Source organism: Cheilinus undulatus, linkage group 7 (genome assembly GCF_018320785.1).
Source record: "Cheilinus undulatus linkage group 7, ASM1832078v1, whole genome shotgun sequence".
NCBI lineage: Eukaryota > Metazoa > Chordata > Actinopteri > Labriformes > Labridae > Cheilinus > Cheilinus undulatus.
Genome location: NC_054871.1, coordinates 35980118 through 35995737, shown reverse-complemented (window position 1 = coordinate 35995737; position 15620 = coordinate 35980118). Strand labels below are relative to the sequence as shown.

The window sequence follows — 15620 nt, the reverse complement described above, 5'->3', positions numbered from 1 at the left end:
CTCTTTGAAATGATGCCGCCATCTTGAATTTTTGCATTTTGCATGTTTCTATGGCGCCACAGAAGCGACCAAATAACAGATACACTTTTTTTAATTCCATTGGTTGCCACAGTTTTCACCAGAGAAACATGCAAAATGCAAAAATTCAAGATGGCGGCACCCGTGGAGGGGACCCTCCCACATGTATGAATAGATTGCTTATTCTGAATTAATTAAAAAAAAAAAAAAACACACATTTTTTTCAGGTGGATAAACACTAATTAGGATAGACCTACCTATAGACGTCATGTTTCATTTAACCAAGTTTGTTTGTTTAACTAAATGCAACTAGGCTAAATATTACACACTGCACCTTTAAGTGAGAGGACGCCCATACTAGCTGATTACCAGAGCTGGAAATGGAGAGGGAAAAGGGAGACACTTGAGAGAGTAATGAATGAAAGGAAGAATGGAAATAAAACAGTCTTCCTGCTCGAACTTATGCTAAGCTTAATTTTTAGGATTTTAGATGCCAAAATATCAAATTAATTTTTCATGTACATCTCAACAAATTAGAATATCATGAAGAAGTTCAATATTTTTTGTCACTCATTTCAGAAAGTGAAACCCATATATCATATCCACCTTATTCCTAGCCCCCATGATTCTTTGCGTGAAACATGGGCGCAACTTCCACTCCGTTCTATCTAAATGAGACTTTGCTTAGAAATGAGACACTGAAAGTGATTATTAGAGCAATTTGGATACCAAAATCTGTAAACTTCTACTGTTTTACCTCAAATGGGATAACATTTTCATTTCTCTGCCTTCTACTAGAGAGTACAAAGTGACAACATTACCTCAGATAAGCTAGACAAGTATATTTAGCTAACTTTATTAGCTTCATATCAGCATAGTATTGAAAAAAAAATTATTAATGGCATTTATCATTTGTCCTGCGAAACCTACTTTGTTTGAATACATTATTAGTATACTGTATAATGTATTCAAACAAAGTAGGTTTTGTAGGACAAATGATAAATGTCATTAACTGATCTTTTTTTCTTTCAAAAGGAAATAATAGATTTGGACACAAAAAATAAGAACGTCATGTCATTGACCCAAATTAAACAAATAGGCTTAAAAAAACTTGTGGAGATGTCTTTTAGGGAATTAACTCAAAGTAAAGTAGGGGAGACTGGGGGCAACTGTAACCTTTTTCACATTTTCCTTCATAACTCACAGATTACTTGGAATACACAAGCCATTTTTAAATATAAGAAACATCTACTTTTGCACTAGCTAATAAAGTTATTGCTGTATTTTAACTCATAAAAGCACAACTGTTTTGTTCAGTTCAACTGAAGTAGTCAGGGTGTTACAATTGCCCCCACATAAGGGGCAATTGTAACATTCATTCAGAAACATCATATTTACCCTCTATATTTCAGATGGGTCAAGTAGGCTGTAATATGAAGTCAAAGCAAAAGATGTAGCAATTTATGGACACACCAAAGCTTATTTCACTAATAAGTCACAGTACAAAATTATTTCTTGCTCAATACATTTTATTATTTGGATCTATGAAAAAAATTTCAGATTCATCGGTCAAGAACTCTCTGTAGCCAAACTAATAAAACTGCACAATAGACACATTAACACCACTACACAAACAAGATTAATTATAATGCATTTTCTTCTTTAAAAATATGTGAAATGTATCTACTCTTAAAAAGAAAAACTAAGTCAGCATGTGCTTACATTAGGCAGTATGGCTTGTAGCAGGCTATGGCAATTGCAACACAATTGTAACAGTGTTACCATTGCCCCCAGTCACAGTGTTACAACAACACCCCCAAACCAGCAGCCATAATAAAGTCTCTCACTCTAGCTACTAGCACTGATGTTGGCATAGGTTGTTCATGTTGATTTTTTCTTTTTACCAAAAGGCCAGGGATCAGATTAAACAGAGTTTGACCTTACTATCATCTAAACCTTAGACAGCAGAAGAAAAACATTTGTCAAACCAAAAAGTAACTTTCATACCTCAAAATCAGTTTTTTGTGTACAGCTTTTGCGGTGTGGAAGTATCCCCACTGTTTTTCAGTGGGCAGAGAGAGAATCCTTCTGAGCATGTGCAGGTTAGTTTCATCACTCTAACTTGTTTCTAATTGGAGGAATTGAGTGTGTTACAATTGCCCCCGGTCTCCCCTGTTGGAGGAACTATAACTTACTGCTATTATCTATGATACGTTTTTACATGGAATAATATTGAGTAGTCATGTGTAGTTGTAGCTGTAGAGAACAACACACCAGCTGCTTAGATCTTCCCAGACCCAGTCAACACCTGCGCGTGCGTTAGTGTGTCTTCGGTGATGATGTGTGACTGTTAAAGTTAGTTACATCACACCAGAGGCGGCAGTTAGCCAGCGCGAGCTCTTCTGACTGTGACTCTATCTGGACATACTAATAGAGATGTGTTGCACGACGTATAAGGATGGATATACAGCGCTAACAGGCTCAGAAGCACATAAAGGCTGATATATGTCTGGAATGAGATACCACGGTGGGTAAGTTGGTTTATCCTCTATGTATTAGGTTTACTATTAACCGCATGTAGTTCAGCCTATACACCTCAGCACTTAGCTATGGCGAAGTGCTTCGATATGGCGGTGTTTTAACCAACCACACGGTTTGATATTAGCCCATTACTTACTTTAGTGGGATAACTGATGCGACAGAAAGAAGGTTGGAAAGTCCCCAGTGACTTCCCAGAAATTAAGCTGTAAAATAGCCTACTGTTTTAAAATCTTTTAAACAAGCGTCTCCATCTAGAATCCTCAATGACCTCCTGGTTTGCCAACTTTTGTTTGTTTTAAAGTTAACTATCAGTTCTTCCGGGGATGTCAGAGACATACATGAAGACTTTGTAAGTGAGAAATCATGGCGACCATGTCCCGAGCATGGAGCATCCTGGCTGCTGTGATGGCTATGCAGCTCTGCACAGGTAAGCTACAGTAGAGACGTTCTGACATTCTAGACACATGTTATTTTATCCACGTTAATTTAGAGGTAATACACACAAATGTGGAAAAAAAACTTTTATTCTGACTACATCTCCACATCATGGTTTTTCATAATTTATTGCCTGTTTTCTTTCACCATCCATGTTAATTATTCATATGCATGAGAGGGTGCATACCTTGTTTACATCTCCTTATTTGCTACAAATGCAACACATCAATGATGAAGAATTATTCTTGCATTAACAAAGTCAATGATTTTTTTTCACTGGTCTCAGGTCTCAAATCCTGCTCCATCTCGTCCAGTGCTGGGCGTGTGGTGCACCGAGGTTCCACTTTTAGAGTGTATTGCACCTTTCAATGCGAAAGTAAAAGATCAACTGAGAGATCAATTCGCAGCTATCCCCCGTCCACAAAACGGGACTATGCAGTACTGAATTCTACAACAATATATCATGAAGTGGTCAACATTACCGAGGAACGAACATTCAGCTGTGAGGACCCTTGTCATCCTGCAAAGGAACCCTGTGGAATGGACATTGAGGCAGGCTGTAAGTATTATGTGAACACAGTCCCCTGTGGTCTAAATCAAACATCAGTGTAATACTTTAGTCAAAATATAATGTGGATCAAGCACTGTATAAACCAGCTAATAAAAGCCTTTCTCTGTGCAGTCTGTTTAGGTGTGTCACTTTAAATGCCAATTAGCTGCTTCTCTCCCTGCCCCTCTTTCCCTGTAGCAGTGCTGATAAGAGTACAGCTGTGTGCCTCCATGGCAATAGGTGGTGATGCCAAGTGCAGGGCAGGTCTTGTTATTAGGGATGCACGTGGTTAAACAGCTAAATGTTTAAGTTACTGTATGAAATTAGCTGGCACAAGATTTGCAAGTCAGTTAAACTGATTACCTGTCGTTTTTATAAACACAGGCTTGAAATCTTGAAGTCTTATGCTCTTTCAAACTGTAATGAGGCCTCCCACTTCTAGAAGCTGCTGTAGCTTCAGTTAATGGCTGCTGCCTTCCTATCAGAGCTATCCCCCGGCACTTCACCTGATGGAAATATGAGATGCTTAGCAGTTAGCGAGTAATAAAAACAGCGTGTTATGACAGTTTTTTTAAGTAGAAAATGGAAATAAATTGGTATGTACATAACTACTCAACAGAAGGGAAAAGAGGGCACATATCAAACCATGATATTAAACTGCAAAGAGGAACAAAGTCTGGTAGAGCTAGCTGCTAATTTTAGCCATGCTATACAGTGTATATCAGGCTTACTCATACAAGATGACACAATGGTCCTGTGATGAATTATTTTCTCCTCTTTAGACTAGTCTGTTAAACGCAATTTAAATGAGCGTATAGCCAAATAGTGAAATAGACACCTGGGAACATCCTTAATTGTTATAATGACTCCCAATATAGCATCATAAGAAGCACAGAATGTGAACAAACTACCAGGTTTTTGTTTTCAGACCACAAGGAACTGAGTTAGCTTTGTCACATTTCCTGGGTTTGCAGATACTCCAGACACCCAAATATACATGTTTATAAATGCTAGTGTTTTTTGTGCTGTATCCCCTTTAATGCACAGATCCAGATCATTTCGGATCTCTTCCCCTCAAACTGAATGACTGTCTAAGTCCTTAATGTAGTAGCAAATGATGCACGTTAGTCTCATTAAAATGAATCTACAGAAAACCTTGCAGTCCATGCTTTTTCAACATGAAACTTGATGGCTCGGCTGAAACATTTCATGCTAAAAGAGCACTAAAAATAGTCTTAGCTTGTTCTGCTTTTTTTTCTCCTGTTCACATGTTCAAGTCTGAGTGTGTCAAGTATTTCTGCATTAAGGAGTTCTTCTTTTTTCCCCACTTTATTTATAGCTTTCTACATTTTACAGAAAAACTTAATGCATGAGAACATACATACACCCTCGCACCCTTCATCGCGACACCTGACGAAAACAAGAGAAGAAAAATATATATACTTAAATTAGATAAATAAATGATAATAGCAAACGAATAAGAATAATTAAAAGTAAATAAACAAGGTACAAAAATACAAAAAAGGGAGGCAAGCAAATAATACTTAGCATGTGTTGGAAAAATATTTATATCCAAAAAATGTATGCAACTTACAAGAGGAGGGGCAACTATTCGCATAAGGTACCACTGATTGACCATTTAATATAACACATTTAAGTGGAGTTCTTCTTTTTAACACAAAGTTTTGGCTGACTGAGAAGTAAAAACAGAGTGGTTCACATTTGTAACATGCCAGTTCAGCATTGTGGTGTTTACTGTACTGCTCACATTGCATATTTTTAATGCAATGTGCTGATAACATGGAGACAGAACATGTAAACATGTATTGGTTACAAGGATCATCCTTTAAAAACAGAAGTTTTATTTGACATTGTAATAGCAATTTCTAAATGTTTTGAAATTGCTTGGTCGCACTTACTATCAGAAATAAGCGTACTGTTGCATCCTTATTTGTTAGGGCAGATGATCAGATTTGTTTGTTTTGCTCAGTGTTTAAATTTTGTATATCCTTTGTTAAACAGACCCACCAGAAAAACCTAAAAACATTTCCTGTATCCTCAATGTCACAAATAACAAAACTGGGATTGTGAAGTGCACTCGGGAGAAAGGACGCAACACTTTTGTTAGGAACACATCCGTGCTATGGTGAGTTAATAATGGATTGAGAGGTCAACAAACATGCCATTTACATAATGTTTTACTTATAATTTTTTCATGTTGTTCAGATCTACTCTCCAATGAACCATATCTTGTGTGTTTCAGGGAGATATCTGTATTTGAGAACCACACAGCTGCACCTGTGCTGCACAGCATCTCCAGTAAAGGAAGTGTGTCACAGTCTGCGAGTATTTCTGTGTCCAGCTCTGCCAGGAAGATCTCTGTGTGGGTCAAGATTGAAAATGTGCTGGGTTCTGCTGAGTCCATCCCCTTAAACTACACACTTACAGACATTGGTAAATACTACAGCTATTAGTCAGGCTGTAATGTTTAATTTTGTGAGATTCAGAGTTTCTGAAAGATAAAACATGATCTTTGCAGTTTTTTTTGTATTTCAGATCTCTAAGCATGATAGAATTTTGTCCTTCTCCATGCTCTTTGCATAAATTAATAATTTTCATGACCAGTAATAATGTAAAAACCTACCTTGCACATAATTCCTCACCTGCCCTGTTTGTATTAATGTGTGACTCCTCTGAGCAGCAATGCCATTGGCTCCTGTTCTTGGCCAACCTGAATGTTTCTCCCGAATGTGCATCGTCAAAGTGGAGCAGTCTGTGAGGACTCGGTACATTGAGATCCAGTACACAGCAGACACGCAAACATGGACTTCTACTTTAAACTCAGTAAGATGTTTAAACTGTTCATTGTTCTTGAGATTTTGGGTAGTTGCAGAAGCATGTTGCAGAAGATGTTTATTGCAGACGTTTCCTTACTGCATTATCTGCTGATTCAAAGCCAAAGCTAGATATGAAATCAGGATAGTGTGCAAAAAATTGAGCTCTCAAGCTACCCAAGTCTCAAAAAGAAAGAAGAATTTGGTCCTTAATGCTTTGTCAGGCATCCTTATTGAGTAATAAGGAGTAGAGTAAATAGCACATGCAAAAATCTTTATGTAGCTGCGTGCTGGAAGCTTGTTAAAGTAAGTTTAAAGAATTGAAACTAAACTAAAGATAAACGAACTTTTACTCTCTGGTTTTGCAGATGAGTCAAGTACAGGTTCAACCTCTGGAGCCCTTCAGGTTGTACTATTTCACAGCCAGATCAAGATTCAACACTGGACACTGGAGTCCTTGGAGTACAAACACCTCTGGCTGGACTCAGGAGGAGGGTGAGTACACGCATGTTCTGTTTCTATAATATTAATCAGTTTTTAAGTCTGTGATTTTCTTAAAGAACCTGTGAATGAGAAAACGATCTCTTTGAATATCAGGATATATATTCGAGAGGAATATAAAATTTTTAAAAAAAGAACGATGGCTTAAAAATAGAGATTACATAACAAAGGAAAATAATCCACAATAAAGTCCCCACATACAGCACCCAACATATCTATCATATCTGTATTGTCTGTATTATACCCAACATAAAGTATCTTAAACACATTTGGATTTAAGTACATTTAAAAAGTACATTTCTGTGGTATAAAAGGGGTGTAAGAACACTGGCTGATTTAATCTGAAGTTGATGGTTTTTCTGTCTGTTTTTACACTTCCTGAATTTAAGTTTTCTGTCTGCAGACATGCTAATCTGAGAGTATTTACAGTCTGTCTGTGGCCCATTATCTGCTCAGATATCAGATAATGCAGTAATGTTTCCTTCCCTTTGTCTTTTTTGTGTTCAAATCAGCTCACCACTGACTATCAGCTGTCCTCAAGCAAAACCCTCAACAGTGATAAAACTCAGATATAACCAGAAATAACCAGCTTGACTAATCTTTTTTTCTCACCAGCCACAATGGCTCATGGTTTTGAAAAGTTACTAGTTATGTCTGGTATGAGATCAAACACATGCTCCATTTTAACCCTGTACGTATGAAACAGCACATCACAAAGACATGTCTTAATTTGCTCTTAGAGATCATCTAAGATGTAAATGAAGTTTATACTAATAATAAAATACTGAATCAGTTTGTGGTTCATTAGGAAAAAAACTGCAGCTGGTTTCATAAATATCTCTGATTCTCACTTAGACAAATCTTCACCATTTCTCCTAAATCCTGTAACAGTTAGTGATTCTTCAATAGTCTGCCTTTGTTTCTCACTGCCTCGGTCAACCATATTTAAAGTTTCAGTGTTTGTATCGCCTTAAATCTGTTAACTATCAGTATATGTCAAATTTGAAACATTCCCTGCAAATATGCATAAAGTTTTAATCATGTTTTAATAATGCATGCATATGCTGAGGCTTTATCTTTTAGGTGTCCCTGTATAAACAGTTAATATTAAGAGAATATTAATCAAACAATATTTAAACACACTGCACACCCTGGCTTACAAGAGCGACATATACACAGACACACAGCTGGAGCACACAGACACACGAACAGCACTGATGCGCTGATCCTCCATGGAACTTTCACAGGAGAACATTTGGGTCTGTGTTTATCTTCCACTATTCTGAAACTTCTGCCCTCAGCAGATAGAAGCCTTGAGTCTACACATCAGCGCACGTCGTGTCAGTATATGTGTCAGTGTTGCATTTATGTGTGTCACTGTTGTACAGTATGACAGGTGTTGCTTGTATGAGGATTAGGGCCCAAACCCTGAGTAGATCTCACTGAGAACAGTTACAAATTGCAGTTAAAGTGCTGTTGTTAAGACTCATAAGGAATATGAGTCCCTGATTGTAGGTAAGAAAACAGAGATGCTTCATCAGAAATATCGTTGCATATTTGTAGAGATGATGGTGTGGAGATATAGATATGGAGATATGGTCTCTGTATGAATATGATCACTGTGTGTGACTGCTAAGCAGCTTTTTTATAGTAGAACTTTACGAAGAAGCATTTCTGGTAAAAGGGTGTCTTTACTCAGTTTTCAAGTATGTAATTGACACATTCATCACACTTGTATGTCTTCTTAATTATCTTGGATATACATGTAGTTCCTAAGCTATCACAGCAAGTCCAAACATGAGATTCAACTGATGATAATATGGACCACAGGCAGATAAATATCTGATATACCAGTAAGCCACTGGTTTCATCAAAGGAAGTAAGAACCAGCTTAGAGGGATTTGAAACCTGCTTGAGGAAGTTATTTAATCACTGTAAACAATGAGTTGCTTTTTAAACTGAAAGTGATCATGTTCTTTAATAGAAGTGAGCATCGTAACTTCAAATCATGTCTTAGCTTTTTGTTTAAATTGGTTTATCTCATAACTGAAAAAGAAAGGTTGCAAAAGGGGAAAAAATCTATTGTTTACTCTAAAAAAATCATTATAGAGTAAAAAAAATGTTGTCTATTGCCTCAAATTATTAGGGCTGTTAAAGTAGATCAGTCCACTGTGCGAAGTAGATCAGTACACTGTGCGATTTCAAGCCGACCATACGATGGCCGTGGTAGAATGTCATCTCATACTGTGCAACTGAATCGTTTACAAAGCAAGAGCACGACTCCAAAGGGGGTTGTGCGACTCTAAATTCGTGGCTGACTCACAGGAAAATTGCACAGTATACACCCGGCTTTAGGGAACCACAGGCAGTCTTCTACAGAAGGTTTCCAGGACTATATGGCCGACGACTCTGCCCAGACAATCCAGAACAGACTGCACACAGCGAATCTTCAGTCTTACTGGGCTGCCAGGAGGCCTGCCATGACTGCCCTTCACTGTCAGGCCCGTTTGCGCTGGTGTTGGCAACACGTGCACTGGAACCTGAACATCCAGAGGAATGTTATGTTCAGCAGTGAGTCCAGATTGTGACCAGGCTGGTGACCAGCATGAGGACGAGGTGCCAGGCTGTTTTGGCTGTAGCTCCTTTTTGTTAAATGAATGGATTGTTAAATTGCCTATATGTCTGTTTCTTCAGACTTCAATTATCCAATCCACCAAACAAGAGTCAATGGCAGAATAAGCTGGTTGGCAAAACAGAGAAGATTTGTCACATTTTTCATAGGCGCAACCCACATACTCAGCTCTGCTGCTCATCCCACAAATGCCGTTTAAAACAGACTTTCCAACTGTATAAGACTTATTACCAAAAAGCATTGTTACAACAAAGAAATAACCTACCAAACACAAATTTCCTTACTTTTTGTCCACAGTTTATAAGACTTAATGAACTACATCACAGACTAACACTATTAATTGGAGATAACCTGTCAGTATTTTCGTCACTTATGTAAAATCACTTTTCTCTATTATTTAAAATTTAAATGCTGTATTATGAGCAGTCTATCCTTTTTTCAATACAGCCTGATAACAGATTGCTTTTATTGTTTTAGCTCCTGCCAAAGAGTTGGATGTGTGGTACATAGAAGATCCCTCTGATAATAACTCCCTGAGGCTGTACTGGAAAGTAAGTCAAAAACACCTTCTTCTTCTTTCAGATCTCTCCCATTTTTGTTTTGTCCTGTCAAAGAGTTTTTAAAAGGTTAACAGTGAACAACTGTGAAGGCTTTCACTGGCACACCACTTGTGAGTTGAGGTGTTGTAGTCTCCATGTTTTGTCTCTCACCATGAATGTGCGTGGGCGTACAAGGTTGTAACCATAGCAACACTTTATGATCTTCCTGCTTCACCACCATGTTATGCACAAAGTAAAGGTCAACCCTTGACCACTTTTGAGGTGTGACACCCTCGCATGCACACACACACACATACACTCATTTAATGTCACTTAAAGTGAGATAGTGAGAGATAAGTGAAACTTGACTGCACACACAACAGTTTCAATTTACAAGAAAAGAGCAGCTAAACAGAAATGATGATGTCTTACTTACTGTTTTGCTGTTGTTGTTTTATTTTTTGTATAATATAAAGAAAGCTAAATCCAAAGCTCTGTCAAAGTAATCTGAAATAATTCGTTTATTCTTTTCATTCAAGCAAAGTAAATTTGTTTTTTAAACTTGACTCTTAAAATGTTCTCTGATTGCAGAAGCCAAGTGTTTCTATTGCTCGAGGAAAAATCATTCAGTACAAAGTCAGTGTTTACAGTCAAAAAGCCCAAACTCTGATCTTCACCACTAACATGAGTGCGGAAGCCTGGAACTATAAAGTCCCATTTTGTGCTGACTGTGAAGTGAAAGTGTGGGCTTACAACTCCAAAGGACCCTCACCGCCTGCTAGAATTACAACCAGACACAGAAAAGGTATGAGTGAATGTTTGCAGTTTTTAGTCTGAGACTAGCAGTCTTATTTGCATCCATGAAGTTGGTGTAAATGCTGTCTTAAAGTTAAGTTGAAGATCAAGTGTAAATGTTTTATCTGCTCTTGTTTTTGCAGCCAAGCCCCCTCAGGATGTTCACTTTTCAGCAAACAACCAGAGCGTCGCCATCTCCTGGGGAAAGCTTGAAACTGCATCTCTGCATGCAGATATTGTGGTGGAGTGGTACCCAGAGGGGAACAAACAGGAAGATCTCAGATGGGCCAGACTAGGGAGAAACAACCATTTGGTTATTACCGGTGAGACATGTAGAGTTGTAGTTAACACAGGTATATTACAAAAAGCAAGGAGATGATGTGTAAGCTTTAGCATTGTTGTACTCTGATATAGTTAATCATTTTAACTACATTTTCTCCACTCCTCCGTAATGTGTTTGTATAATGTTTAACACTATCTTTCTTTATGCAGATATAACGCCAGCTGAGTGCTATGAGATAGCACTGTATGTTTTTTATAATGACAGTTCAGTGGGTCAAACAAAATTTAGAGAAGTCATCATGGATTCAGGTAAGATTATAGAAGACTTAAATCAGTTTATTAAAAAAAAAAATTATTTACACAATCAGCAAAGGACAAGAAGTAAATTGGTCAGTAATATAAATAGTTAATCATTTAATTTTTCAATAATTTGACCATTTGTCTGGTGGTTGTATCCTTGCGCCCCATGAACAGAGGCTGTTGTCCTCATAGCAGTAGGCCTTGTCCAAATCTGGATTGTGGCTCCATTCCCACATCATTCCCCACTCTTTCTTTCTCTCAAGCTTCTCACTGATCTGCTGTCTTATCAGCACAGTGCCTCACCTTAAAATGCATATTTACACTGATTAATCTATTTAACATACTAATAAGTCATTTAATCTATTTTCTGTATTCAGATTCTGCAAGTTATTAAACTATTTATTTACTTTAACTCAAATGCTGTAAGAAGGCTCTCTGTGGTAAAATGTTTCACCTCATATGCACAGTTGCACCAATCAACTGTCTTAAATAGTCTTTCTTCTTAATGTAAATCTGCCCACTTGCATGTTTTATACTCTGATCATGTCTAGTCAGCATCCTTGCACCCTTTGCACATCTTGCAACTATACTATCAATGCACAGAGATTTTTATATACAAGAAATGATACCTACAATTGCTTGTATGAATTTAAATCTTAATTTTCATGCTTTTATCAGTTTAGTTATTTTAGAGTAAAATTCCTTGTTGTGTAAGCATACTTGGTCAATGAAGCTGATTCTGTTTCTGATAATGGCATTATAATTCTTTCAACAAAAAAAAAATCAAGCCATCGTACTGAATATCTTACTAGTTATATCTTCTTGTTCATAGTCCCAGCAGCTGGCCCATCGGTCCAAGAGAAGGTAGATGGAAACAAAGTGAAAGTGACCTGGATGGAGATTCCCAGGGGTCAGCGTGGGGGCTGTATCAGAAATTACAGTATCTATTTAGAGAACAGCAATGGACACCTGCAGCGTTGTAAGATCTCCATTTATCTTATTGTTATTTTACTAAAACATGCAGTTAACTCATGTCTTTTCTTTTTAGAGCCAAAAAATACACCTTTATATTAACCTTTGTGTAACTCTGTATTTCAGACTCTGTGCCAGCATCAGAGAAGACGTACACTGTCCAAGGTCTGTCTCCAGATACCCACAGCCTGTGGATGACTGCTTCCACTGATAAAGGAGAAGGTCCTGCAGGTCAAAAGGTCAAGTTCTTCATCGAGGGTAAGCAGTTTTCCAAGATTCTTTTTTTTTTATTATTATTATTGAATGAAGAAATGGATGGTTGAAAACATTTTATGAATGGAAAGCTGATCAGCTACAGATAGCACAAAGGGTAAGCTGTGAGTTTTCTTTATGCAGGCAGCATCTGCCTACATAAAGAGGCATGGACCCACCTGTCTTTTGATGCTAGCTATGTGGAGACGGACCCATATTCAAACATATTTATACAGTACTAGTGACTACAGCTGATAAATTAGCAATTAAACCGTGATTATTCAGTTAATGATTCTAATAGCAACATGTGACGCACCTCCTATATTATCTTGTTTAATGTGAGAACAGAGAGGTTGTTTTCTGGCTGTCACTTAGTCTTACAAGCTCATAGCAAATGGAAAGCATTCAACTCAGGTGTGACGTCACTCAGCTGGAACGTAGCAGAAGTCCCCAAATGATGTCTGGCAACATTTTGGGATTTTATAGATAATCTGCACATATTTGTGTTTTTTGTATGACACCAGTTGCAAACCGGTACACCAAAGAAGTCTTCTGAGAGGTATTGAGGAAAATTGGAGCAACAGTGCTGTGTGCAAATCGTCACAGACAGACAGACATGCCATTTACAGTAGTAAGCCACAAATGCAGCGATAAAAATCAAAATTAGTAATATTTTTGTTGTTGTTACTTGCCCTTGAAAAAATAGATCCTGGCTGGCCAGGTTAATGTGTATGCACAGGTTATGACTAGTTAATAGAACTACACCCTTACAGATATACTTAGATTTAAGTTGGGCTGGACAGCAGATTCTGTAACAAAAGGGAAATTTGTGTTAGAAATCTGAAATGGTCTTTTGTGAGTAACTTCATTACTAGAACTTCTTGCACACTTTGGGTAAACTTTGATAGACTTGATGGTATTTTGTCCTTTGTGTCTCACTTAAAGCACAATAAGAAGAGGAACAATGTCCTCAATATGAACAACATAATTTGATTTTCACCTTCAGTCTTTATGTTGGCACCTGGTGATTGTTTTTAGTGTGTATCAGTGATAGGAAATAAAATATTCTACCACAAAAGATTATACTAGAAAGTTTAACTGTATAACTTAACATCCCTCTATTTAACTGTCACGTTGCAGAGGAAGCCCCTCTATCGCTGCTGCTTGTGTGTCTTGTCATCCTGCTGTTCGTGCTGTTTCTGATATGCCTGTGGCAGTGTCCAGCTGTAAAGCAGAGGTATGTATGCGACGGAAAAAAAAGCATTCAAAACTCCAAAACATGCAAAACTATTCAGTCACATGCCAAATGCTTTCTTAGGTTTTGCGGTCTTTTTGAGTGTCTCATGCTGGAGGCTGTTCTGGATCCTGCAAACAGCAAATGGGCAAAAGAGTGTACACAGGAGAAGGTGATTATAAAAAATGCTTGATCATTTTCTAAATTGAAAATTACACTTTATAGTTAAAGCCTATACCTTTCTTCACAACAGGGCAAAATTAACCTCCAGCTGCCGCGAAGTCCCTGCAGTATAACTGAAGAGGAAGAAGAGCCAATCCTAGTGGATGTTGAGGAGCTGCCCAATCTGAGTAGTGAAACCTGCTCATCTCCTGTTGACTCCACACAGCTCTCGTCTGAAACAGGCCTGACCCCTCTGATGGAGCAAACCACACTGCATTACCCTCTGACCACATACATCAAGAGCTTGTCCCACGATTCAGACACTTCTGATAAAACAGAGACCTCTCTGGACACAAACTCAACCATTGACTACATCTCGTCACATGGGCTGGGAGAAATAGACGAAGAGGATCAGGAGGAAGAAGAGTTCCCACAAACAATGGGTTTCTTCTCCAGCCACAACATTTTTATGGGGTCACTGGAGTTTGGAGGGAAGCTGACTCTGGATGCAGTCAAAATTGATTGCACAGACTTCTTTCAGAACATGTAGTGTTAGCCCAAAACTACAACCCTCTGTCAACGTGAGACTACTAAACCATAGAGAATGGACTCTGACCATGGAGGGGGCATTGGTGAATAGATTCTTCTATTTTAGTTTCTTTTTGGATCACATCTCAATAACAAGGCCAAAATCTACCTCTTTACTGATTGGTATCATAACTATAACGAAATCTTTTTGCCAAAGTCTTTCTGAGGTGTTATGAAGCAATCGTGTTTGACAAAAGGAGTGCTTGTGTTTTCTTTTCATGCATTATCTTTGTTTTTATTCAGAGCAGCACAGAGCAAAGTTATACCATAACCAGTGCACTCAGCTCAGGTGGTAAGGTGGTGGAAGTCAGGTGTTGTTATTTGTGTCTACCTCACCTTTAAGTATTTGACCAGAGCGTCGGGATACAAAAAATAAGAAAGAACATGTTAATTTTCCACTTGCGTTAAAAGGAAAATCCTGGGGCACTAACACTTAAGCAGCAACTTGGAATTCAGCCGGAGGAGACTGTGGCTACCTCAGGGCCTGTGCTGTATTGGGTCCTGTAACATCAATGGACCAATCATAGTGGGATGAAACTTGATTTACAGCAGTATTATTGTTACCTCTCATATGGAAATATGCATAAACGGTTTGTGTGTGATTAGATTAGGCCTCTTTGTTGTTAATGAAACAGTAATGAAGTCTGCATGTAAATGTATCAGATGCTGTCGTTCATTATGTACAGATGTGTGTGCTTTTTTTCATGGCTATTTATTTCTCATTTATATGCATTGTAAACTGCTTATTGGAGTGATTTTGTTTGTTTGGTATTTCAGTGGAACTGTAAAGGAGCTGTAAGACATGCTGTTAAATCAGTATGAATAAATGCTGTAATAAAATATAAATTGGGCACCAGGGCCCACCATAAACTTGTTACGCTAATAAATTCAGCCATCCTGTTTCTTTTATTACTGTGTTTTTTCCTTTTGCCACATTTCCAAATATATTTTATTTCTTCTAAAGGATAACTTTAATTTCTTGACT

The 15620-nt window shown here is 37.8% G+C and overlaps 1 protein-coding gene across 3 annotated transcripts; it reads left to right on the top strand.

The window, feature by feature from the left end:
- The first annotated feature begins 2344 nt into the window (after positions 1 to 2344).
- il12rb2 (interleukin 12 receptor, beta 2a) lies at positions 2345 to 15520 on the top strand. 3 transcript variants are annotated; one of them, XM_041790884.1, is made up of 16 exons: positions 2345 to 2545; positions 2861 to 2986; positions 3281 to 3553; positions 5567 to 5690; positions 5808 to 5998; positions 6246 to 6388; positions 6747 to 6873; positions 9989 to 10062; positions 10642 to 10855; positions 10989 to 11168; positions 11338 to 11436; positions 12260 to 12406; positions 12526 to 12657; positions 13792 to 13888; positions 13970 to 14057; positions 14139 to 15520. In XM_041790884.1, the coding sequence occupies exons 2-16, from the start codon at positions 2923 to 2925 to the stop codon at positions 14595 to 14597; spliced, it is 2412 nt and encodes an 803-aa protein (XP_041646818.1). In that variant the 5' UTR covers positions 2345 to 2545; positions 2861 to 2922; the 3' UTR covers positions 14598 to 15520. The 3 variants fall into 3 exon arrangements, with proteins under 3 accessions (XP_041646818.1, XP_041646817.1, XP_041646819.1); XM_041790883.1 differs by having other exon boundaries at positions 2345 to 2549; XM_041790885.1 differs by lacking the exon at positions 11338 to 11436 and having other exon boundaries at positions 2345 to 2549.
- The last annotated feature ends 100 nt before the right edge of the window (positions 15521 to 15620 follow it).